A 24939-nucleotide genomic window follows, 5' to 3' on the forward strand; every position below is an offset into this window, starting at 1 on the left:
TTGAGACTGATGGTATGGAATTGACTAGTAGTGAGGCAGGAGCTATCGAGTCCAAGTTGCACGATGTGAGGGTATGTAGAACAACTAGGCGAGGCAAGTGCGATGCGAGCGATGATACAACTCGAGATCCGAAGGGTCACTGATGCTGGTTATGACTGCATGTGTTAGTACAGTGCCAAGCCGCTATTGGCTCAAATCACCTATAACAACGCTTGAAAGTTTAGTGCAGTTCATTAGCAGCTCTCCATGCAGTTCCTGCAAGGGCGCGTTCAAGTCATCGCGACGAAGTGCACAACATTTATACAACCAACGACTTCGACGCGCATTTGGGACCACCAGCACGCCTATTCAAGTTCCCGCTGCTGAGTTTCTCTGGATTTTTGTACGTCTTATATGTGCGATTTTGAAGAGTCAAACGTGAAATTCGTCAATTGTCACGTCTGGTCATTAAACATCGCTATAGTGAACTGTAACACCGCTTGTCATTCGAGTGCCTCTCACTTGCCAGGTCCGATCAAAGAGCCAACTGGGAAACATAGGAGTTCAACAATTTCGCCGAGGACGTGCTACGTGCATGCTGATAACAAGAAAGCCGAGCGCTCGTGCGCTCTAAAGCATTGTATTTGCGAACTGAACCAGATAGATCAGCATGGCAACCACCGAGCCTCCATTGCAAACGATTATCGAAGATGAGGAGGAATTTCTGAAAGATGCCGAAGAGTATATGCGCCAAAGAGGGGTGCCTTTCGATCGAGAAGGAAAAGTTGCAGGACGACCGGCACCTCTGCACAGACTATATACTCTTGTCATGGAAAGAGGTGGCTACGATGCTGTGAGCGACACGCGCATGGCGTGGCGAGAAATATGTTCGAATTTCAATTTCCCGAAAGCTCACGATGGGGCCATGAGCTATCAATTGAAGCAATTGTACTACAAAAACTTAGCCGCCTACGAAATCGAAAAGTACTGGGGAGAAACGCCTCCACCCCCAAGCCTGCTAGAACACACGACCGCAAAAGGAGGAGATGTGAGGAAGAGGACTCACGAGGCTATGACAGGCATTCTCACAAGCAACAACCAGGACAGCGACGAGATGATGCCTGACACACCACAGCATACGCCTAAACAAGAAAGACCAGAAGCCGACGACCAGGGAAGTGCTACCAGATATCCCAGTCGCTTGCGCCAGCAGCCCAAGCCTGTACAACTATACCAGCCCGATCCTACAACTTCTCGAGCGACACGTATGCGCACTACCCATTCTCCCCAGCCTGCCACTATATACACTCAGCATTCTTTTGCCAACAATACCAGTAACCCACGCGATCCCAATTTCAAGATCGAGAACTATGAACCCCGACCATCCATACCTCTTACGTTGAGACCTCTGATCACTCCTAGTAGCAATTCAGACGTGTTCTATCAACGAAAGGCTATGTCAAAGATGACCCCAGTGCAGCGGACGCCCCTTCCTCAAGATCTGCTTCGGTTCACACTACCGAAATCTACTTTTGACGGCCCCAATATCTACGTTCGATGCGTCCAAGGACTCAAATCTGGCATTCAACGTGAGCAAGAGTTCGCATTACACCACCTGGTCAAAGTCTCTCACGAACGAGGCGACAAATTCAAATTTGAAGGCTTTCCAACGTTAGCTGAAGCACTCATGGAGAAAGCAATCGAGGTAGCTGAGCTCGCTTTTGGTGTTTCGTTCCAGGTGTCTTATATGGAGCCTCGCGGCAGAATTGCTGAAAATGTGCTTAATGCAGTACACGGAACTGAGAACCTCATACACAAACTCTCATTTCTCTCACCGTCCCTAGCAGAAAACGAGATTGAGCCCAAAGACTATGTGCAGAGGCTTGAGAGAGTCAATGAAGCTACTCTTGTGATACGAAACATGGTCACGCTTGAAGAGAATGCTCTGTTTTTGTCAAGAATGGCACTTTTTCGGGATCTTCTCATCCTTCTGCTGAATCTTCCACGACAGTCAAGGTTTGACGAGATCAGACAATATGCACTCGACATGGCCGAGATGACGACAAGGTACTGGAATGTGGCTGAAGATGATGAGCTATACCAATCACTGGTACGCGAACTGGCTTCAGGAGACAGAGGTAAGATCGTTCGAGCGCTTGGAGCCATATATCGGTTTGATGCGGAAGCTGATCGAGTCCACCCTATTGAGGGTATCCCCTTGAGCACATTCGAAGAACTGGTACGTTGCTGTATGCTTGAGGACGATGAGTTCATCGAAGCTATTATCAACTTTCTGTACGCATGGTCTGCTTTCCCAGATGACCTTGGCAGAGTGCTCAGGTACGCACCTGATCTACTGCCGACCATCACGCTTCGTCTCACAAAGCTACTGACGAGGGGTGCCACGGCTCACGTACTTGAGCAGAAACACAACTTGAATCCATATGGCCAGCGACCACAGCAGGCACCTCCTTTAGCCCCTGCATCGATCCCACAAGTGCCAAACGACTTACATCAACAAATGCTTGCTTATAGTGAGCCTGAACGAAGCGCACGTTGGTTGCGATGTTGCTTTGAGGAGGCACAGCTCGCTGACGTAACGCAAATATCCATATGGCAAGCATACCAGCAGCGTTTTATGCACAACAACCATATCGCAGCTGCGGACTTCATCAAGCAAGTCTCCGCCACGATACATGGCGCACAAGCACAAGTAGTACAAGGGCCACAAGGGAATCGTTTCATCATCAGAGGTATTCGGCCGCGTCGAGTATTGGTTGGATTGCAAGGTCAGCCATACTATAAATGCCATTGGGAAGTGCCGCTGCAGCCTCCTGCTAACTACACCGGCCCGCCTCTTCCAGTAAGAAATATACCATGTGCAACATGGTATTCATCTCCCGAATCGCTCTGGAGGCACTTGCTGGCTGACCACGCCAGAATCCCAGCAGCATCGGATGGCAAATTCCAATCTAAAGATGTTCAGGTGCCTGAAGGTGGTTACACGTGCAAATGGATCAACTGTCATAAACACAATGCTATCGACACTCCGGGTGCACTGGGTCGTCATCTTCGAATGCATGTACCTGAGAATGCTGAGCAGAATCGAGCATTGATATACAGGTTGGCTGGTGAGCGGCCAGAGGCAGAAAAGGGTGTCGTCAATGTTCCCCATACCTTCTTACGAACTGCAGTGGATGAAAAAGGCTATCCTATGGGTACACCATTCATGAGCGCCCTGCTTCTACGCAACCTCGCACGATATGTGGGTCGACATGGCGGAAGCGAACAGCAACGAAAAGAGCTCATGAATCGACTGTTCGAGATAAAGGTACGGGAAAACCTGTGGACGGCATTCAGCAAGCAAACCACGATTTGTGTGCTTATACTCGAGATCATAGATCTCATTCAAAAGGGTGAAGCCACAGAAAAGAAAAGTGTGAAGGCGGAGGAGATGCACGACCCCTCGTTGTTTTAGGCGCAGAAAGGCAAGGAGTTCGCGGCGTATCAGGCACATATACCCTGAAATGGGACCATGATGTATAATCTGGAAAGACTGGTTGGCGGCGCAACTACAGTCATGCTGTTAGGGTGGAATGGTCGAAGGCGTACAGTATGTGAGGCTGACGTTCACTGTAGCAATTGGCATGATCGGGATGTGAACGCGAACAGCTTTGTTTTTCCAATTCTCCCGGAGCAATCTAACATTACTATGGTAGTATCGCTCTGTGCATTGGTTTCACGTATATGAGGCTGAGGATGTCAAATGCTCGGTTGACATATCTAGATATTGACTGCTTGAATGAGCATGCCTGAGCCATGGCGAAGGCTATTTGCCACAATATTTGCCTCGATTGTGGTGACCAATCATATCCGACTGATAAAGCACGTGGCTTTCACCTTACTATTTCCGGTCTAGATGGATCTTGCTTCGGCAGTTGCCTCGCCGCTTCCTCGCCATTTAAAGACCGAGAAGCAGTGCCATTCGTCGGCAGTCCTAAGTATAACTCCATGTTGACGTGTGATCTGCAGCACGTACCCAAAGAGTTCGCTCTATGAGCATCAATTTCACGAGGAAACAAAAAGGGGTCTCTTCAGAACAGAGATCAACCTAGTTGAACCCCAGAATGTGTTGTTGTTCTGGTGGTCGATCAACTGTAACAAGATGCTTTCCTCCACGCAAATGTATGGTTTGGCGCACGCATGCCAAAGAATTTGGGCACTTCCACCACCTTAATTGAACAACCTTTCGAAGCGGACAACTTCACATGTCGTTCATCGTGTGCCTCGGACTCGGTACTGTCACGCTGCTGCGTTCAATCTTGTAATAATAACAAACACAGCACACCCGCTTCCGGGCGACCACTTCTGCTTTTGAACCGTTGCTTTGAACCGTTGTGTTGATACAGACGACCAGGACCACCATCTCGGTTTGAATTGAATGGTTAGATTTCTACCATGGCTCTAGCAATGTTTCCAATCAAACCATGGCGCCTGGCGTCTACCTCAGCACAATATTACCCTCGCCTTGTCCTTCACAACGTAAACCCTACACGCTTCAATTCAGCCATAGCGCTACAGACTCGAGCCTCCTCTTTTCTCAATGACAGCGCAGTCCCAAGCCGATCTAGACGAGCACAGTCCAAGCCAAGAGAATCGTGGTTCAGCCGTAAACGGAAAGCCAAAAACTCTCGCAGCAAGATCTCAACTCTCGCACTAGACCCAGCCGCAGCGCATTTCGAAGCGGAACAAACGAGATCGAAAGGGGCAAGAGAAGAGGAAAGTGAGCAACAGGATGAGGATTCAAGCGACAATAAGTCACAGATCTTGAACCCTAGAATGCGACGCTTACTTCTGTGGGGTTCGATATTAACGATGCCTATATGGGGAAGAGATATCCTTGAGACTGTAATACCTGGTATGCTGGGGGTGTTTCTATTCGTGGCCAGCAGGATAAAAGCAGGAGTTCAGAGGATACGAAGAGGATTCTCAACTTCTTGAGTCTATACTGGTGTATTAATGCCTATACATCTGGTATTTGCCTTGCATCAGCCTCGTTATGGCAGAGCTGGTCTCGAGAAGGACCATCGAGCACATCTCGGACCGAATTCAGTCAGTCCAGAATACGATCGCAACACGCAGGCACGCTCGAGCTCAGCTAGCTAAGCGGGTACACTTTGCAGTTGCTCAAGGAGTAGCTTTGAGTCAATGCTTTACTCCAGGCGCCAATTGCGGTCGTATGCAAGGCGTCCAAGGGAGAGGTCTACACGATCAACAAGGAGCTTTGGTTTTAGCACTTTTCCGACTCGGATGTCCCTAAGAGCTACATTTTACCAGCAACGAATGTACATCGTCTATGACAAACTGAGGTTGAGCAGATCTGACAACAGTCTACTCTTGTCCCAAATTCCTCTGGCGGCCGAGACTGTTGGCTTTACTGCTTTCCCGTAATGCAAGACGGCGAACAGAGTACTTTCGCGGTAAGGAAGGCTTCAGACGAACAACCTCATTCCTACTTCGACGATAGTGTCGATTCACTCGCGGTGAGGTTGAGAAGGACATATTTACTCGGATCCAGCCATGGCAAACAATCTGTTATACGCGATACCATTGGAGAAGGACTTTAACATATTTAATATCATCCTTTCCCATGAAACAATAGACCGGCGCGAACCAGCGCATTAAGTTATCTCTGGACTAAGAACACAACAGCTATCCTTCTTCAAGCTTCTAACCGATACACTCGACCTCTATAGAGCAGAGACCGTGTTCTTAGTCGATTGCTAGGGTTTGAAACCATGATTTGAACCTGGCTGTCCAGTCGTAGATCATAATCCGACACAGCACGACGTCAAAAAAAAAGTGCTCCTTTCCTAACGTGAAATGTACGAATAGCTTGTCCAGAGCAGGGATCACCTGACACCCTTTTGGCTTGCTACGACTTGCGATTTTGCTAGTGGCAGTGCTTTCGAGAATTGATCATGCATATCTAACGAGATTTTTGGAGAACGCCTTGCTTTCAGCCTTGGTAGCGCGATCCGTGTAGCTGAAAGTTACTAGTATGAACGCTACACTATGCACACATATCCGGCAATATGCTAACACGGCTGCGGTGTGCAGTTCGAGCTGAAAAGCTCTCCAGTCCATATGATCGACTTGCTTAAACCAAGGCAGCAGTCATGGATTGATGAGCTCGTTTACCCTAGGTGACGACCAAGCTTGCCAAGCTCCACTCCAAGCCTCAACTCACCCCACCAGCACCTCCCACGTAGGCCCACTTGTAAGGCAACCAACATTCTTTCCTATATCATAAAGTTCCGACTACTATATCTGCAAGACGCATCTTGAGACAGTTCTAGGATACTATCAGGAACTGCAGTCAATATCTGCATAATGTCGTCGCAAAGCTACTATAACGATCAGTCGAAACATGAGGGTTACCAGTATAATAACCCACCACCTTACACACAACATCAAGGATATCAGTATCCTCCCTCGGACGTGATTCAGTCACAAGAACGAGCACAAAATCCATACGGCTATCCAGAAAGTAATGCCCCGCAACCTTACTATGGTCAACCGCCAGCACCACAACAGCCACCTTATGGTCAGCAACCACACCAGACTTACTACCAAGATCCACAATATGGACGATACGATTCACAGACCTACAACTATCAACACCAGCAATATCAAGCTTCAGCCTACAATGCTGCTTATGCTCAACCACCTCAACAGCCATTATACCAACAACCACCAGCCTACGACCAATACGGCTACGATGCCTCCCGTCAACAAGGCTACAACCAATACGCGCAATCGCAGATCCCACCAGACCCAGCCATCACGGCAGCAAAAGTAGACCCAAATGCACCTGTAAATACGGAAGCAGATCGTGGTCTAATGGGCGCACTGGCAGGCGGAGCAATGGGAGCCTCCGGTGGCCATCAAATGGGTAAGCACTTCCTAACACAAGACACTGACAACCAACATCTAACAACGCATTTCCAGGCCACGGAGTCATAGGCACTGTCGCAGGCGCCTACGCAGGCCACAAGCTCGAAGACCACCTCAAAGACAAGAAGAAAAAGAAAAAGTCATCAAAGCCACACCACCACAGACGCGAAAGACGCGGATCTCACTCCAGTAGCAGCTCCAGCAGTTCTTCCAGCTCCTCTTCTTCCTCCTCCGACTCCGAAAACGGCAAAAAACACAGACGCCGCAGGAAGAAGGACAAACACGTCAGCACTGCCATTGCAGGAGCAGGCGCCGCCTCCTATGCCTCCAGCTACGCCGGCAACTTCTCCACTTCCACCACAAACATCACCCTCGACCGGGACTATGACCTCATCGCCCTCTGCTCCACTTCCTCTGGCAAGGAGAAACTCAGCAGCATCAAGCTCAACGACTACCTCGGCAACGAACACGGTGTCTTTCGCTGGATACGGGGAGGCAACGCCTTTGCGACTGCGAGGAAGGTGAGGTTGCTTCCTGGGTCGCCGATGACGCTTGAGGCCGAATTGGGCGATGGGCGGGGAGGGTGGAATCGGAGTCGGGTTATTTTGGATCAGCGGATTGGGAATGTGGATGGGGAACTTGTGTATATTTCCTGATTGCGAGTGAGTTAGGTTGAGATGTGTGTATGGGCGAAAGAGTGGTTTGATTAGGATGAGATAGGTAGGCATAAGAGCTGCTGTATGCTGCTGTTCTCTGCCTGGAGTATGTCTTGGGTTGTGTTTAGCTAGTAGTGCCTGAAGCAGAGTCGCAATCTGTCCTCATTTGCTGCACGAGCTTGTTTGCTTGAGTCATGCTGGCGACTTTATTGGGTCTATCGGTAGGATCACAATGCTTCTAGCTGGAATTGGTATAACGCAAACGAAGAACCAATACTTCAAGTTATCACCAGCATATTGGAAAGCATAGAAGAACACAAGGCTTGGAATGTGATATGCCTGCAAACTACAAACGCGAACCACATCAAGAAGTACACCATAGACCCGTGACTCAACAAAGACGTCCAAAACTATACACCCATCTTCTCAGCCGTAGCCATGAGCGAACCAATGAACGATAAGATGAGTCTGGCACGAACTTGTTGGATATCCTCCGGTACTAGCCAAATGGTAGCGCCCATTTTTCTTGCAATCGAAATAGCCAATTTGCAGTTCATGAATGCGTCCTCTTCAGTCTTGCCTAGAGTCACCAGGTCATAGTCGACATAGCTGCTCTTCAGACCATTGAGCACATCGAGAAGGAACACACCGCTCGATAACGACGAGTCCTTGAACGAGCGGACCTGAGTAGACTTGCCACCTTTCTTGACCTGATCGTTTGCCCATCGAACCATATCGGAATCACTCAGGTCTCGTTTACCCATGCGTTGTGCAAGTCCACCCAAGGTTCTAACAATGTCTCGTCTCATTAGCTGCCACACAAGTCCTAACGTCAATGTTCGTTGGCCATCTGTGATGTCAGCACCCTGTACACCAACCAGAGAGAAGCCATTTTGCTTGCCCAGCTCAACAGCGTAGTTTGTGTTCTCCACGGCTTTGAAGCGCGACATTTCTGCGCCTGTCTGAGGGGGCTTGTTGACATGTTTCCAGTTTACAGAGCCTGGAACGACCTTGTCATAGGCTTGCATTAGAACTGTTCCATCTCTCAAGTCATCGAAGAGAGACTGAACAACTGGCTTGACGTCTATGGAATTCAGCCACAAGGTAAAAACTCTGGCTTCTCGTTCGCCTTCGGCATCAAAGTCTTCGATGCCCTCTTTTTCTTCTTCCGTAAGAGCCTCAAGACCAGGATGAGTATTGAAAAGATTAGCCACAAAGGCCAAGTTCAGCTTTGAGTTTCCTGCGACCAAGGCAGTTGGGGTGAGAAACTTTCTGCAATCGAGCTTTTCGGCATTTTGTAGAACTTGCTCGGCTCTTTGCATAAGGTCTCGTGTCTGCAGGGGTGCACGAGAGCACAGGTCGGGCTTTAGCTGGTTGAGTAGAACAGTGTAGTTCTCACCATCTTTGACATCACCTGAGAAATTAGTGACTCGTTTCTGCCAGCCAGCGTTCTTGAGATGGTAGTTGCACCAGCGAAGAAGAATCTGCTCTGGTGGTAGGCGAAGGAACTGCTCGAGTGTCTCGTCGTCCTCGAGTAGTCTGTACAATTCGGGATGTAGCTTGATGTCAATCTTGCCGAGCAGACCCCGACGGATAATCTGCCATATAAGACCTAGTATTAAGTGTTCTCTCACTTCTATGATATCACCCGAGCCAATGTTGACAACTGAGCAGCCTATACCTTTGGCTGATTCAATCACGATGTTGTTGTTCTCAGTCATATGGAAGGCATTGAGAGTTTTGATCTTCTTTCCTGGTCTGTTGAGAACACGCTCGTCAATAGTGTCCGGCACAGAGTCGTTGATGAGCTTTGCCAACACTAGACCGTCCCTACAGTGATCGAACATCTCGAAGGTGTCGGTCGGGAAAGGCAACATGTGGCCGATATCCGAATCGCCAGCGAGGACGGCATTGATGTGGTTCGTAAAGGCTTGTCGTTCGTCTTCGTTAATGGTGTGTGTAACATTGCCGGTGGTCATCTGGATCCTGCCACCACTTCCACCTAAACTTGGCTTGGACGCGTGTGAAACTGGCGGTGGGCCGCCGGCTGACTTGACAGCACCGCCTGAAACCTGTCGTTGCTGAGGAGTGGGGGCATCGCGGAGTTTCGATATGAGATCGACATAATCTTCCAACTCGACTCTTCGTGAACTGTCTAGCTCCACCTCTTTCAGAGCCTGTCGCACACGATCGTAGGACTGCCTCTCCGATTGCTGTGTGGCCTTGATCACCTCCGCTTCTGTAAGATATCCTTTGTCGTCAACATCGAGCCGCTGAAAGGCATTCTGCAACTGGAAGATATCGTTCTGCTGAAATTGAGGATACTTCCTGGCAAGTTTGAGGACGGCTGCCATGGTTGATGAGTGGCTAGATGTTTGTCCTGAAAGCGACCAAAACAAGAAACTTAGAAGGCTCTTATTGTACAATGGACGGAGAGTATAACAGCGTGGGCGACGGAATTCGGGTGCCTGACTTGCGTCGCAATATAATTTGGAAACCGATGTGTTTCTCTGCCGCAGTGCGACCTGAAGGGTAGGCCCAAACCCACCAACTTACAAAATGACGTGAGCTCCTTTTCAGTAACAATTTCGGAGCCTGATTGCCCCACCAAATCCGAGACTGCCACTCCGAGATTCGTAATCCCAGCAGGCGCTTGAGGCGGTGCAAGACGTGGCGTTTTCTTGGCAGGTACAATTCCCTGACTCTGAGCAGTATCTCCTGATTGGATCCGAGATATGGGCTCAAACAAGGACAACAACCACGTGGCTTGCATTGTCACCAAAAAGACGTCAGAAGTTGTCGACATGACCTTGCGCTCTCTATGATACGATCACATGTTCGAAACCCATCATCTGGCATCTTTTGCTTGAACAGCTTCAATCTTATTGAATGTCGCCGCGTTGGATCGCTGGCCGGCTCTCGTACGAGCCATATCGCGAGGTATGGCAGAGGCCAGCAAGACTTCCTTCCTAGGCACTATCAATCCATGGAGCAGAACTAACACGCCTCCTCCCAAATCCCCAAAGCAACTTCCTGCCAAAGAAGAACCCTTGAAACCGACTTCAGGACTTGACCATGCAATATCCACAAGACCAACTCCAAGCTCACGGAGATACCCCAAGGATTGTCCAACTCTAAAGCCAAGATGGTATTATGCTGTTGATGTCGCCAAGAGGAAACCCTTCGCTCCAGAACTGTCTGCTGAAGACAGGGAGAAGCCCAAAAACATTCCGAGAAAATGGGTTCTGTTTTCCGAAAAGGACTCGAAAGCCGTCGAAAGTGCTTTTCAGCAGCTGGGACGTGAGGATGAACATGGAGAGAACCAGACCACGACCAAGATCCCGGTGAACGAGGATTATCTGTATGATGTGCATATTGAGAAGCGTGAGCTCGAGCCAGCCTACTGGATCGGTCCTGTCTACGACGTCCGAAGAGGTAGTTGGTTCTGGCAGGACAACACCCCCTGCGAAGAGAACTTAGCCAACCAGCTCGAGGAGGGTTACCTAAAACTGCAACCATGGAAGAAAATTGGTGCTGCGAGATCAGCTTCCCAGCCAAGGTCTCAGCCTTCATCAATGAACCCTCCCCAGCCGCAGTCGACTGCCGCTACGGCAGAGACACCAAATTCAAAATCCTACCGACTCTTTGGCGCACACATGAGTACGACAGCTACTTACTTCGATAGCACGACAGCGTACCTGAGTACTGACGACTTTATGTCACGCATAGGTAGCACCGTCTACGGTCGCTTCGTTGGTCAAACAGGAACCAAGGTTGTGCGAGGCTATACCGAGCCCATCCAGACCCCCAGCAAGCCAGCAGAAACATCGACTCAAGAGAAGAGAAAGTCTAAGCCATCCTCAGAGACCTCAGCTGAGCCTGACAAGCTTGCTGAGAAAAAGGTCGAAAAGCCATCTCGCCCGTCTGCTTTGGAGAGACAACTTTCCTCTCTCGCTGGGCTTGTTGAATCTGGATCTGAAAGCCAAGATCAAGAAGAGGAAGCTAGAGTGGAAGAAGCACAAGAGATGGAAGATGCCAGAGATCAGGATGGTGACGACCAAGGCCGAAAAATCGATCACCTTGTGCTTGTCACGCACGGCATCGGGCAAAGATTGGGCTTGAGGCTCGACAGCATCAATTTCGTTCACGATGTCAACATGATGCGTAAGACGATGAAAGCTGTGTACGCTGCCTCGGATGACCTTCAAGTTCTGACGACTGATCCAAAAAATTGTAGAGTCCAGGTCTTGCCAGTCGCATGGCGTCATCTCCTGGATTTTCCCAAGCAAAGCTTGAAGCAGAACCGCAAAGAGCATGATCTTGGTGACCTCGATACTGCTTTGGAGGAAGATTATCCTTCATTACAGGACATCACAGTGGATGGTGTCCCTGCTGTGCGGAACCTGATCACTGACCTGGCGTTGGATGTCCTTCTGTACCAGAGTGCGTACCGGGAGCATATCGCTAAGATCGTTCAGAAAGAGGTCAATCGCGTCTATCAGCTCTACAAGCAAAGGACTGGGTTTGACGGCAAAGTGAGCCTAGTTGGACATTCTCTGGGCAGTGCCATCTTCTTCGATATCTTGTGCCGCCAAACCGAAGGACGAACGACCCGACCACGACGTATTTCTTCCAAATCTTCTCGCGACCCAAACGTTGATCAAGATGTAGCTCTCGACTTTGTCTGTGAGAATTTCTTTGCCCTGGGCTCGCCGATCGCTCTTTTTCAGATGCTGAAGGGACGAACGATAGCTGGAAGACCTGCGCTCCGAGATCGTGCACCACCAATGTCACCTTTCGACGCAGATCCAATGCAAAACAACCCTTTTGCGGACAGCAGCGACATCTCTTCTCAGAGCAAGTCATTGCTGCCGATCACTACATCTTCTCCTAAATGTGCTGAGCTCTTCAACATATTTCACCCGACCGACCCAATCGCCTACCGTATCGAGCCATTGATCTCGCCGGCGATGTCCTCACTGAAGTCTCAAGCACTCCCATACACAAAGCGAGGGCTCTTCGATGCACCTGGGATGGCCAACCTCACTGCGCGCATGGGTCAGCAAGTCATGTCGGGCTGGTATAGTCTCACATCAGGAGTCGCATCGACTCTCATCAACCGCAGCCTAGGCATCACCGGCGAAGACCAGGCCTTACCGCAAGATAAAGCCAAACCTCAAGTCCCACAATTTGAAACACCAGCACAATCAGCATCCTTGCCTGGCGATATAAAAATGCCACCACCTCCAGTCACCGACGTCGTTGGCACCAACTCCGCCTCCAAACAGAAAGCCATCGCAGCCGAAGCCAAAGACAGCACCTCCACCGAAGACATCCCAACCCTTATCGACACAGAAATGGAAACCCTATACGCAGGTTTCCAAAAACGTCGCAGATCTCAAGCCTCGAACGCCAGCAGCACAGCCGAACCATCCAATCTCGAATTCGAACTTGAGCAAGAAAAGGCCAGACGCTTACGTAAAGAAGAGGCCAAAGTTCGAGCCCTGAACAGTAACGGTCGAGTCGACTATCACATCCAAGAAGGTCTATTTGACGTGAGTTTACTGGCATCAATCGCGTCGCATCTATCGTACTGGGCGGACGCGGATGTGAACCATTTCATGATCTCGCAGATGCTAAAGAGTAAGGACAAGGATAAGAAGCGTGAGGAGGAGAAAGATAAAGTTGTGCTTTGATTGATGCGTACTCGGCAAGCTCGTTAGACTAATACAATAGAAAAGACCTATGGTGAGGAAGCATGATCTTTGGATGTCCGATCACCACATGAATAATTTCCCACACCCTCTGCATGTGGTAGCGGATGTTTACATGAATAAATCACAGCACTTCGTGTCTTCCGGATACTCTTCTTGCCCCTCTGTCCTAAGCTTAATGCGCCAGGATGACGCTTCTTACTTGACCGATTCAAGGACGCCAGTTCAGAAGACAAGAGAAATGACCTGCTTGGCCTGGCAACCGGTTCAAGCCGTGCTTCGCTGTCTCCTCACCGCGTCAAATCAGAAGTCGTAACTGCACGATCGTCCCTCGACCAGACGCGACTCGACTGAGTCGCACGATCGGTACGACCGCCCACTTCACCCACCGCGTCAAGACGAGGCTCGCTTCTTGTATTTGCACGGAGAGGGGTACGCCGATGCTGTCCTGGAAAAGGTAATGTTTGTGGCAATGCCAAACCCGCCCTTCAACAACTTCAATAAGACATAAGAGTTGAGCTTCCAAAAACTACATCTACTTAGTTACTCCACGACGATTATCCGAAAGCCTCTCGATATGCGCATACCCAGCGAACCGTGAAGCTCCAAGCCGAACAGGATGGACTCTGCTAGATTTCATAACACGATCAGACATGATACATCGAGTACGTACCACAGACACTTCACGCCAAGAGTACTTCAACTGACCGTTCAACGACACAGACTCCATCGCCCCATACTGCCGCTCGAATTGTATATGTCGTCTGAAAGAACCAGTGAAGCCAGCACGACGTACAATGAACCATGATCGGACGACTTTGCCTGTCATGGCTGAGACCTTGCGAGGTTTGGGGACGAGTTTTCAGGACGTGGACATTGCTGTATGTTCGTCCATGTTGGAATTGACTGGGAAGACGTGATGAGAGGGAATAGCATGAATGTACAAATGGAGGAATATGAGGTGGTTCAAGGAGGAGAACATCAGGCGTGGCTGTTCAAATCGGGTCGTGCCAGACGATGTTCGGGTTTTTAGGGTGCAAGGCATGCATTTGTCCGGATGTAAGAGGCTTGGAAGCAACTGAGACGTACACAGTGCTGTCCGGAAGAATACGCAGTTTTTAATGTGAAGCTGAGAATCATTGAAATACAAACCACAGTGAGCGTTTATGGCCGGGATGCCAAGCATTAGTTTCCACGTGCAGTTCTGTATCGAAGAAGACTTCTTGGATGGTATTTCATTGATGCGACATCGAAACCTTGCAACGTAACGAATGTGTGTTTACAAACAGAAAACCCAAGTTATGCTATGTAATTAGGCGCTTGGATGGAAGCTCAAATTTGAGCATTTCATTTGGCCATTCGGCTCCCGATGTTGTTCATCCTTGCTAGTACTCGGATTAGGCCCGATGACTTCTATATCGGAATGGCCTTGCGCCTCACACCACCGGGATTGTGGGGCTGATGGCAATGTTAGGGCAGACAAGTTTTGTAAGCAGACTCGGAGCGCAACTTGCGGTTCGAACTCCAAATGCCTACCATGCGGGCTATCAGGTTGCATCAGGCAGAGGCTTGGAAGGCTTGTGGCCCAGAAAATTGCTTCGAAACAAGTCATTAGGGTCTTCTCCACTGTTGAACGTGGTCTCATCCTGTGACATCTTGAGATGGTCGAGGTCGTGTTGCACTGATCGTATCGAGTCATTGAGAGGAACCTGTCCAGTCCTAAATAAGTAATCATATAGATAAGAGATCTTCTCATTGACGTTGTTCTCCGGTGCTGCTTCCATGGGTACCAGCCAGCCTGTCATATCATGGTCCATGGAACCGGTCGTAGTTAGATTGCTGATGGTCACGGCTGGTTCGGGAAGAACTTCGCTCCAGCAGTGGATTTCGGTGGACCTTGCAGCAAGGAGACAGAAGATGTCGCTGTCTCCAATTATGCTCGCAAGTTCAAGTGGTGTGTGATATTGCATCGTTGAGAGATGGTTCTGTACTCCTAAGGCTTTCGCAAAGCATCCGCGATCCTCATCCGCCAGCCTCTTCAGAAAGCCAATATCGCTCATTTTGACCGCAAGATGTATCAAATTCTGATTAAACATGTTCACAGGCAATGCGAGCAAGCCATTTTGAGTGGCAAGCTCAAAAGCGACGTCTTTGTCGAAGTTCCAATACGCAAGATGTGACGCGGGGACTTTGCCGTGTATTTGATAACCAATATCAGTTGCCATAGAGTTTTGCGAAGATGTTGGAAGGCGAGGGATGTCGTCTTTCATGATAGCGTCCAGCTCGGCTGATGCCTCGATATATTGCTCTCGAAGATGGTCGCCAGTACTCGAGGCGTGCTTGTTCACCCGAAGAGAGCCAGGATCCACTTCCGATGCAGCCCTCTCGGTACAAGCGAGCAGACTAAAGCTGGACAAAGACGGACACAGCCGCCGCCGCCAGGATTTGCACGACACAAATATTGGACCACGACCATCATGCGCTGAGTGAAACCGGCTAAGCTGGAGCTGAAACATGTTGAACCTATCTTGCAAACAGTCGCTCAGAAGTGAAACGCTTGCATGTGCATCAGTTTCAGCTTGGCCACTTTCAGCTGCTAGGCTGTCAACCGTACTCTCGAACTCTCTTTCCAGCTTACTGGCTAGATTCTGTAGTAACGAACCTTGTTGATCCAAGACAGCATTTTGTGGTGATAGCGATCTTATAGCCGTAAGCTCACATTGCTGCCGGAAGAGGAATTGCCCGGCACCAACGACGTTTGCGAGTCTGCAAAGGCCGGTGGAGTGATTTGAGCCGAGCTCTTTGGATTTGTACGCCTGGGAAGTACCCATAAATTGTTGAAGGTTTGTACCAAAGCGTGAGAAACGGCCTGAGGAGGACGTTTTGTATGTCTGTGCCCGTCTCAGGGGTCCACAGGCATGACCGAGCCTTTGACATCTTTCACATTTGTTTGAGGGTGATTCAAGGCTAGCAACACCTGGTGTGCATTTCTTGCTGTCGTTTCGACATTGATCACATTTGAGACATGTTCTTTGCGTGACTCTCACCTGATTGAGCTGCAAAGATCTCTGTCTAGCGATGGCTACCATGATGCTCCTGACTATAGGTCGAGGAGCACCCCTTAGGGCTGCTCACAAATGAAGGAAACGATTGTATCAGTCTCTGCTGTCGAGACGCTCCTGTAGAGAGCTCAGGTGATGAGAGACGTGACGTGTTGGATCTTATTCGATTCGCACAAATCGCTGTGATCTAACAAGGACTGTCCGAGTACTTCCTGTAGACCCATGAAACCATTGAATCTACAGGCAGAGCATGTAGACATGCTGATGGTCATTTTGCCTTACATGACCGTGCAGCGAACTTGTATCGTTCCTTGACGATGAATTCGCAAGCACAAGCTTGTAGTAGTGAGTTAAGCAAGACTGGCGAAGACGACCTATCAGTATCGAGTGCCGGTGTTGCTGTCTCTGCCCTCTTGCATATTATTTGATCTAGTAATCTCCTACAATCGCGTTCGAGTGCGACCAGAAGCGACTGCTTGCGACTGAGACCAAAGTGCCTGACTTGCTTGGTATACTCGGCCACTCACGTTGCCCGGATAGCTTCTAGCCCGCCAGTACTATGACCAATCAGAGACGTTTGACGAATGGAGATTCGAAAGGTCGGCACCACAATTCTTTGTGCTTGCCAGAGCCCAGCCCACAGTCACGTGCGAGTCTGCAAAAGTGAGCCTCGCTCAGCAAATTACCTGTGGCTATGCTATACATCGTGCTCGACCCCGAATCTGTGAGAAGCCTTACTAACATTCCAGTCGGTCTTGCTATTGGCAGTCTTTGTCTCGCCGGGAACACGGCGACGCCCTATCGGAACAGAGCATCAGCTGATGCACACTTTGCTAGTGATACTCAAGAAAGCTCTTTTTCCTGTGTTAAGCTTTCTTGACGGGGTCTATTCAATATGCAACCAACGTCTAGAGTTGCAATCAACGTCTAAAGTCTTACGACAGACGTCTCTAGGCAAGTGTTCACCTGGATAACTTAAGAACAAGGCAAAGATGACCACAATGACTGTGAGTTTACTTGTAAGACCTCGTCGCAGACGCATTTGGCCAGAACTGCATCGTCCTTGTGAATCATGTCCCAAGAACGACTGACAAGTAGAGACATAGTAGAGGGAGAGAACGACGACAACCATGAGAAAACGTTATCCGTCAATCCATATTTTGCATATAAATTTACATCGGTACCATATGATCACCAGCCTGCAACAGCTCAGTCTGGAGAAGTCAAAGGAGCTTGGTTCAAACCGGGGCGTGTGTTCTCTGTTCTCTGGCACAAGGCTAGGTGCTCCGATGATGCTGACGGTAGCTACGAGGCTGTGTGCTCCGACTATGCTGACGGTAGCTACGAGGATTTTCGGCACATCCGCCATATGGTAGTTATTCGCAAGAGGGAAGGGTACTGCTGGTCTGTTCCAATCAAGTCTTCTGCGGACCTCGGAGTAGCTACAGTCAGCCTCAGTGATCGTGAGGAACAGCAGCACACCATCATACACAACAACCAGAGCAGTGCGAGATCATACCGAGCAGACCTGATCAAGTCTGGCGAAAGGTTCCTCAACTTCCTGCAGAACGTGGCTCCCAATTTCGATGCTTGGTCCTACGCCCTCTCATGCGTACTCAACAGTGTCAGACCTCTCAGTGTGACGGAGCTCCAGTCAGCCATACGTCTATACAGAAACAGCACGAACAGACCTGATAAAGAAGATCAAACAGACGCATTACCACTCATTAACGCCCTCCGACATCCATCAACAGTCTTCCGCGAAGACGATGCAGGATATGTTCATTTCCTCTCCCCGGCCATGTACACGTACCTACGCACCTTTCGCATCAAAGGCCTAGACCCAAGCCACAAGACAATTGCCTCAAGCTGTCTAGCTGAGCTAGCCTCCGTCAAAGCCGCCAACAACGACGACACAGGTGCTCGTGACGGTGGCTCTGCCTTTGTTACATATGCTCGTGAACATTGGCGATACCACTGTGAAGCTGCAAGCGCTTCAGGTCCGCTCTTGATCCCAGCATCAAAGCCACCTAAACCGCAGCAGTCTGGAGACACGTGCAACGAAGAAGCGTGTGTTACTGCACGGCATTCACCAGACCTAAATACCATGGACAATGCTGAAGACTGGGTATACGTCCTCTGAGTCGACGGGTTTGGCAGCCTGCTATCAGGATCCGACTCGCCGTGCCTATGCCGGATGAATATCGGCGTCACTCCATATTGTTGAACAAAACAATGGAAAGTTTCTTTCCAACACTCTCATTAATCGCGTCGAAATCGTTGGATCTGATATTTCTGTTCTGTGGCGTAAATCTTCTTACTACCTGAAATTGGAAATATGGATATCTTAGCTCTGAAGTATCAAGCACATTTTACCCACGCCTTGCACGTCCGTAAGATAAATATCAATTTCCATCACAACTCCCGCTCCGAACTTGCACAGTATCATCACCTCATATCGTCGTTTACGTCCTCGATTCAATGTAATTGCTCGGAAACATCCCAGTCCTCCCATCTTCCGTCTTTCCAGTCCACCAATCCGTCTTGCTGTCTGTCCGTTGTGTAATTGTGATAATGTCGCCCTTCTTGAAGCCCAGATCACCATCCTGCTCGGCATCGAATGTGAATAGAGCAACTGCTTGATTCGGTCCTAGAGTACCGGTTCCTGTTGGTTGCCTGAAGACTGGTTTGGGTGCAGTGGGTCTCCCTGGACCAGTTCTGTCGCTACCAATGGTAGAAGATCTATTTCGGCCGAGGTTATCGAAAGTCGTGTTAGGGTCCGCGCGTGAGTTGAAAGTGTTTGACCTGTTGAAACCGCCGGGCTGCTGGTCATATACGTCGTCGTTCCAGGTGTTTGTGCGTCTTGGGTTGTCTCGGTATTCGTATTCATCGTTTCCTGTCTCATGTGTGGAGCCGAACGTAGACGACCTGTTGTTTCGTACTCCGGCACCATAAGCTTGACCCGTACGCCCCTCCCAGACCACGTTATCGTGCTGATCATCGTAAACAGGTACATCATTATACATAGCGTCACCACCACCAGCTACACCAGAGAAGATTCTGGTGTTGAGAACGCGCATGAGTGGATCAGCAGCTGGTGGAGGTCGGACACCACCTTCCAATAATTGTCGAGCTGTTATGCGGCCCCCATACATCTTTTCGTTTGCGTCCCTTCTTTCAATCAGGACACTACCTTCTAGCGATACACCTGCAAACAATCCCTTTGTCTTACTGTATGCGAATACCCCAGCCACGCCTTTCATGCTCGCTGCACCTGCAGCTTCTGCGTTTCGACCAACAGGACCTGCGGCGATGGAGACATTGCCACCAAGTGTGACGGAGGCAGCTTGGGAGAAAGCTCGAACAGCGGCGATATCGTTGAGGATGAAGACAAAATCGGTGAGCTCGAAACCTATTTGTCCACCAAATCCACCTCCTGCTGTGGCTACGGCTGATGGCGCTGACCATGAGCCATCACTCAAGCGAGCGACCACAATTCCAGAGCCTAGACGACCTGACCCTAAGAAGCCAGCCTTGAGGACAGTGATGACAGCCAGACCCTAAAGTTGTCAGCGCCTGCTCCCATAGTCAAAGATGAATACTTGCCTTGCAATTTGCGAGTACTGATGGCGGTATGACCTTATCTGGACCAAACGCTTGCCTGGGGTCAACGAACGATGCTAAAATACTTCCTGCTTTCTTGCATTCACCTGTCCTACGTTAGCCTGTACCAATGCCTGCGAATCGGGAGACTGACTCCTCATCGATGAGGGCAACGGATTGTGAAGGCCCATCTTGACGTGGTCGATCGCCTATCGTCGCGCGCAAGATCCTTCTGTGATTCTCAGTCCGTTGGAAGAACAAGGACAGCAATATCGTGAAGTTCAGGCAGCGTTCTCGTAACACGCAGTAGCTTGACTCGGCGGTCCGGTAGCCTTGGTCAGCTGTGAGCCAAATGTAACAGGGCCTCTAGCCTTGAAATTCGAGCTTGGCTAGCCAGATATACCCGTCGAGGGAGTTGATTGTTCTCAGTGGCCTTTAGAAAACCTCTCTTTGTCGACTCTATGATAGTGAAGCGCAAACGAAGTGGAGGTCGTGTCGCTGTTGAATTATTTCGAGCTTCGGCTCTGGTCCAGGTGTGTTATGTCATGAGAAAACTAGCATGGATCAGCGATGATCCGCCCAACGTCAGTCCCGCAATCATTCACGGAAGGGGCAAGTCAACCTGGAAAGCCGCGAAAAGTGGTGGCTTAGCTTCGGATTTCGCGGGCAACTACAACCGCGAATTTGGCGAAGAGATGACTAATCGCTTTCGAAGAAACAATTTGTATCTAAGTGCGAACGATGTTTCTGGCAAACATCAACGTGGATTTATGTAGTAGTGTAGCTCAGCCTCTAATTGTAAAGAGACTCGCTAGCAGTCAAGGTCAAGATTTGTTGTGAACTGTCAATGCTAGCATACGGCAGCCTTATGTACTGTAACTACTGTGACAAACATCTCCGTTAGAATGTTTTGGGACTAGGCTGCGACTGCACGAGTGAAGCGTCTACATAAACCATTTCCCCACAACATTTTGCTATGACTTGTTCGATTATCCGTGATCACCTGTAGCTCTTTTCCATATTACCACCGCACCAGCTGTGGCACAGACAAAGGCGCCAAAAGCAAGTCCATACTGTAATAGTTTCCCATCATTCTCATCTCCTATCGGCTTTGGAAAAGCAGTATTTGGCTCGAGTCCAGCTTCGGCGATGGCCACGAACAATTCTTGTATGGTCGGCCATGCCGCCGAGGTATGTACTGGTGGACCCTGAGGCATCCTCTGCACATCCATAACATATGTGTCTGGCTGTACTTCTGATCTTTGTGTGGCACGGTCTAGATCTGCCTTCAACGCAACGTACATACTCGGCATATCCTCAAGATGAGCGTGTTTCTTCTTGAGCTCGATGATGTGGTCAAAGGATTCGGGATCTGAGGAATCGTAACAGTAGACGAGCAAGTCGCACTGGTCGAGTAGCATGGTCTTGTTCTCAAGAACGGCAGCTTCGGATTCTCCGAGTTCCTTGAGGATCAAATAGCACTGCTTGCCACCAGGAAGCTCGACAGTGTTCACAACCACTCGTGGCTGAATGGTAGGATGATATTGCTGGCTTAAAGGTCGACCAAGGAACACGTCGAGCAGGCTCGATTTTCCAGCATGGGCGGCACCCAGTATTTGTGCATAGATAACATTGCGCTGAACACGTCCAGCCTTCCTTCTTCTCTTTCTAGCTTTGGTCACTTTTAGCGCCGCAGTCGTGGAGGGGTCCGATCTATCTGTAGACTCAAAGCCTAGATATGCTAGATATTCAAGCGTCGTCTTTGGAGACATAAAGGTCGTCATGGACCACTGCGCCAACCAGCCTTGTAGTGTAACATGACCCGCCTCATTACGAACAGTGCATGCCGGAAACCCATCTTCGAGCCATCTATGAGGGATCCCGGGCGTGGGAGCAAACAGCGTACTGAGCTCTTTTTCGTTCAAGACACTATCGCCATCTCTGTCGCTCGTCAAGAACAGGTCCACGAAGAAGCGATATCCTGCCGGCCCCAACTCAGCTGAGGCAAACTCGGGAACATTGAACTTCGGATGTAGGAAAGACTCTTGCAATGATAACGAGTCAGTATATTGAAACATCCTCAAGATAATCCAGATCGTCTCATGCCTTCCTTTTTCAGCATAAAGCCTGTTCAGCAGGAGAAAGCCATCCGGACTGATACCCCGACTCATATCATCGTCCGGCATCATCGTCTCAACCGTATCCTTGATATACTGCAGGTCGTCGTCGTGCAACTCTTTCTCGAAACATCTCATTTGAAACCCACGAAGTTCTTGGTCATTCAGGTAGCCATCCTTGTCCTTGTCACAAAGGTAGAATATCCTCTTCAATGCTTCTGCACAGCCTGGTTTCAATTGCGATTCCTTTACGTCAAACAACGGTGCAATCGGACAAGTCACCGCTTTTTGACATAGAAAGAATGCCTCGTTGACATTGTGATGCTCTCGCGCACTTGTTCGTATGCACGAATCGATCTCCTTCCATTCACTCATGACAGGCAGCATCTCTTCCTCGACAACCTGCTTCGAAGTAGTGCTCTGCACTAGATCGCTTTTGTTGGCGCATAGTATGACTGGCACATTCACCCCTAAGCTTCGGAAGTAGGGCAGCCAGAACAATGCTACTCGCTCGTAGCTATAGTGGTCGGAGTATACCAATAGTATGACATTACTCTTACGTATTTCCTTCGCGAGTACCGGTCGTTCTAGCGGAAGCGCAGAGGTATCGACGATGACGGTAGTGACATTATCTGGTGTACCGAGCGTCGGTGGTATGGTGATTTGGGGAAGGACTGCTTGGATTTTCGAGCTGACGAAGGTATCTTTTACTAGAGATGTTATCAACGAAGACTTTCCACAGCCTTCGTCGCCGCACACGGCAACGCGTACAGTCACCATTGTTGAGAGAGGGTGTTGGAGTTAGGGTGAGAGATCAGCACAGCACATTCTTCCAGAAGCCGGCACACTCACCATGCGCACAGTTGACAAACAAGCTGAGAGTGACACCACATTATATGTTAGTCTATAGTTGATATGGTCACCTATACATTTTGTGTATAAGAACGACGATGCAATTAGGTGTCGTGAAGACATCATCTCTGAATATAAATATGGCGTGTCTGCGGAATAGCCAGGTCGACTATAGGAAACGGAGATTTATTTGGGTCACTAAAGTAGCCCGTTCCTATTCCTCGTTGTCCCATCCTCGAGCAAAAGCTTATTGGAATGTGACACGTCGATCAATACGCATCACTAATATCTACAGTCCTCGAAGGACTTCCACGCTGAAGCGTAGTTACTGCTCTGGACAAACAGCGACTCTCAATGGTTCGTTCATTGAAGGGTGCTTCTTCCTAAGAGTCCATAATCTCAATATAGTCTTCACACATTTTTGTGAACCTTTCTCGATACTCACTGCTACTCGTCGTAATTGACATCGGTCCCTTGTCTCCCTCGACATCTATTTTGTTCCATAAATCGACTAATCGCGTCATTACCTTCGGTTGAAGCTTGTCCTTGCTCCAGAAGAAATCGAGAATTGATGCACGATATATGAAGCGACCGTCTGCTGAACGAATCCCGGTACGCCACGAAGGTGGACTGGGAGGGGTGAAAGGAGGCACGGCTGGTGTCGGCGCTGTCGTAGCCAGGTCAGGACCAGCCGTTGCACTTGGGTCGCTCTCATTCGGATCTGCAAAGGGGTCTTCCTGGCCGACTTCCTCCTCTTGGCCCGGCGACTTTCGCTCTGCTGTTGGCACAGGAATCCTGACTAAGAAGAGGCTGTAGTCAACTGCATTGACCCTTTGCAGCAGTTCCGTATCCTTCGCGAGCTCAGATTCGAAAATCTCAGCTTGCTCTTTTGTCAGATATAGCTTGTCGTTGAACTCGTCGGCTAGCCTACTTTTAGTAGCTTGAGAGGTCAGCTTGCCTTGAGCGATGTCGCGTTCAGGGAAGAAATAGCTTGTCGGCTTTAGGTCCCATGTTTGCCATTTCCAAGGCTTATCTTCAGCCTCTTGCCCATTTGTTGAATCCACTCGCCAAGAGTCTCTGTGATATTTTTGTCCATTCTGCTCGCCCTCTTCCTGTCCGACTAGCAAATTCTCCATTACAATGTGATGGCTCGGAGCGAAACCAAAGAGAATGGCAGGACTGAACTTGTAAGCACTATCCGCAGCCAAGAAATCCATGATTCTGATTAGCAATGACGATGTGTTCTTGCTCAGGTGTTCGACGTATAGGACCAGCAGATCGTCCCGGAAGAAGCTGTGTTCGAAGTGCCTAGGCACTGACTTCACGATGTACTTGTCGTCAAGGGTTGTGAAGAAGGTGGAACCAGAATAACCCATATCGCTTTTGGCCTTTAGGGCATTCCACTGGTCATGTGAAGGCTGGAAGCTATCAGTGTACGAAGAGGCATCGATGTTCCATTCTCTTCGAAGTCGCTGAAACAGTTCTGCAGCATATTGATACAGTCTAACATGGTAGATTGTGAAAAGAGCCTCGAAAGAACGCTGTAGACGCCGCAACCTGGAACGACGTGCGCTTGGATCTTCCGATGCCACGACTGCTTTCGTTATCGAACGAGCAATCACATCTGCACGGACCATCGAGCCAACTCGCGAACTTTTCTCGCAAGAAGGTTGTTGTAGGTAGAAAATTGAGGTTGCTCAATCAGTGATCAACCATCCCGTAGGCCAGCACCTCAACTTGTGTCTCGCACAGTATCAATTTCGTGGATGAAATCGCCGACTGAATGAGAAAAGTTGGCAGGCGGAACTTTGCGGCAGGTCCACACTACAGCCACGAGGCAGAGTGGGGCCGCACTAATGGATGTCCTGCTCCGGCCAATACAAAGCTCGATGCGGCAGGATTGATGTGTGCGCAAACTGAGGATGATCGAAGTGAAGAACTCTCTTGAAAATATGTATCCTTGTCCTAGGTTCCTCCATGGCTGAACCTGAAACTCGTG

The 24939-nt window shown here is 49.4% G+C and overlaps 8 protein-coding genes across 8 annotated transcripts; 4 read left to right on the plus strand and 4 right to left on the minus strand.

Moving 5' to 3' along the window:
• Window positions 1-649: 649 nt before the first annotated feature.
• Window positions 650-3457, plus strand: RSC9 (Chromatin structure-remodeling complex protein rsc9; the record flags this gene model as incomplete). Its single annotated transcript, XM_064897462.1, has 2 exons — window positions 650-2319; window positions 2920-3457. 2 exons carry the CDS (start codon window positions 650-652, stop codon window positions 3455-3457), a joined length of 2208 nt encoding a protein of 735 aa, XP_064756412.1.
• A 2915-nt stretch (window positions 3458-6372) lies between these two features.
• Window positions 6373-7592, plus strand: LTR64_003100 (uncharacterized protein; the record flags this gene model as incomplete). Its single annotated transcript, XM_064897463.1, has 2 exons — window positions 6373-6934; window positions 6991-7592. 2 exons carry the CDS (start codon window positions 6373-6375, stop codon window positions 7590-7592), a joined length of 1164 nt encoding a protein of 387 aa, XP_064756413.1.
• A 410-nt stretch (window positions 7593-8002) lies between these two features.
• Window positions 8003-9946, minus strand: fim1 (fimbrin; the record flags this gene model as incomplete). Its single annotated transcript, XM_064897464.1, has 1 exon — window positions 8003-9946. The coding sequence occupies one exon, from the start codon at window positions 9944-9946 to the stop codon at window positions 8003-8005; it is 1944 nt and encodes a 647-aa protein (XP_064756414.1).
• A 588-nt stretch (window positions 9947-10534) lies between these two features.
• LTR64_003102 (uncharacterized protein) lies at window positions 10535-13288 on the plus strand (the record flags this gene model as incomplete). The annotated part of the gene is made up of 2 exons (XM_064897465.1): window positions 10535-11252; window positions 11322-13288. The coding sequence occupies 2 exons, from the start codon at window positions 10535-10537 to the stop codon at window positions 13286-13288; spliced, it is 2685 nt and encodes an 894-aa protein (XP_064756415.1).
• Window positions 13289-14853: 1565 nt separating this feature from the next.
• Window positions 14854-15989, minus strand: LTR64_003103 (uncharacterized protein; the record flags this gene model as incomplete). Its single annotated transcript, XM_064897466.1, is given in 2 exon segments — window positions 14854-15954; window positions 15969-15989. 2 exon segments carry the CDS (start codon window positions 15987-15989, stop codon window positions 14854-14856), a joined length of 1122 nt encoding a protein of 373 aa, XP_064756416.1.
• A 1451-nt stretch (window positions 15990-17440) lies between these two features.
• LTR64_003104 (uncharacterized protein) lies at window positions 17441-18511 on the plus strand (the record flags this gene model as incomplete). Its single annotated transcript, XM_064897467.1, has 1 exon — window positions 17441-18511. The coding sequence occupies one exon, from the start codon at window positions 17441-17443 to the stop codon at window positions 18509-18511; it is 1071 nt and encodes a 356-aa protein (XP_064756417.1).
• Window positions 18512-18833: 322 nt separating this feature from the next.
• LTR64_003105 (uncharacterized protein) lies at window positions 18834-20162 on the minus strand (the record flags this gene model as incomplete). Its single annotated transcript, XM_064897468.1, has 2 exons — window positions 18834-19928; window positions 20088-20162. The coding sequence occupies 2 exons, from the start codon at window positions 20160-20162 to the stop codon at window positions 18834-18836; spliced, it is 1170 nt and encodes a 389-aa protein (XP_064756418.1).
• A 798-nt stretch (window positions 20163-20960) lies between these two features.
• GEM1 (ERMES complex Ca(2+)-binding regulatory GTPase gem1) lies at window positions 20961-24577 on the minus strand (the record flags this gene model as incomplete). Its single annotated transcript, XM_064897469.1, has 2 exons — window positions 20961-22798; window positions 23386-24577. 2 exons carry the CDS (start codon window positions 24575-24577, stop codon window positions 20961-20963), a joined length of 3030 nt encoding a protein of 1009 aa, XP_064756419.1.
• Between the last annotated feature and the right edge of the window lie 362 nt (window positions 24578-24939).

Source organism: Lithohypha guttulata, assembly GCF_036872675.1.
Source record: "Lithohypha guttulata strain CCFEE 5908 chromosome Unknown scaffold_2, whole genome shotgun sequence".
NCBI classification, from domain to species: Eukaryota; Fungi; Ascomycota; class Eurotiomycetes; order Chaetothyriales; family Trichomeriaceae; genus Lithohypha; species Lithohypha guttulata.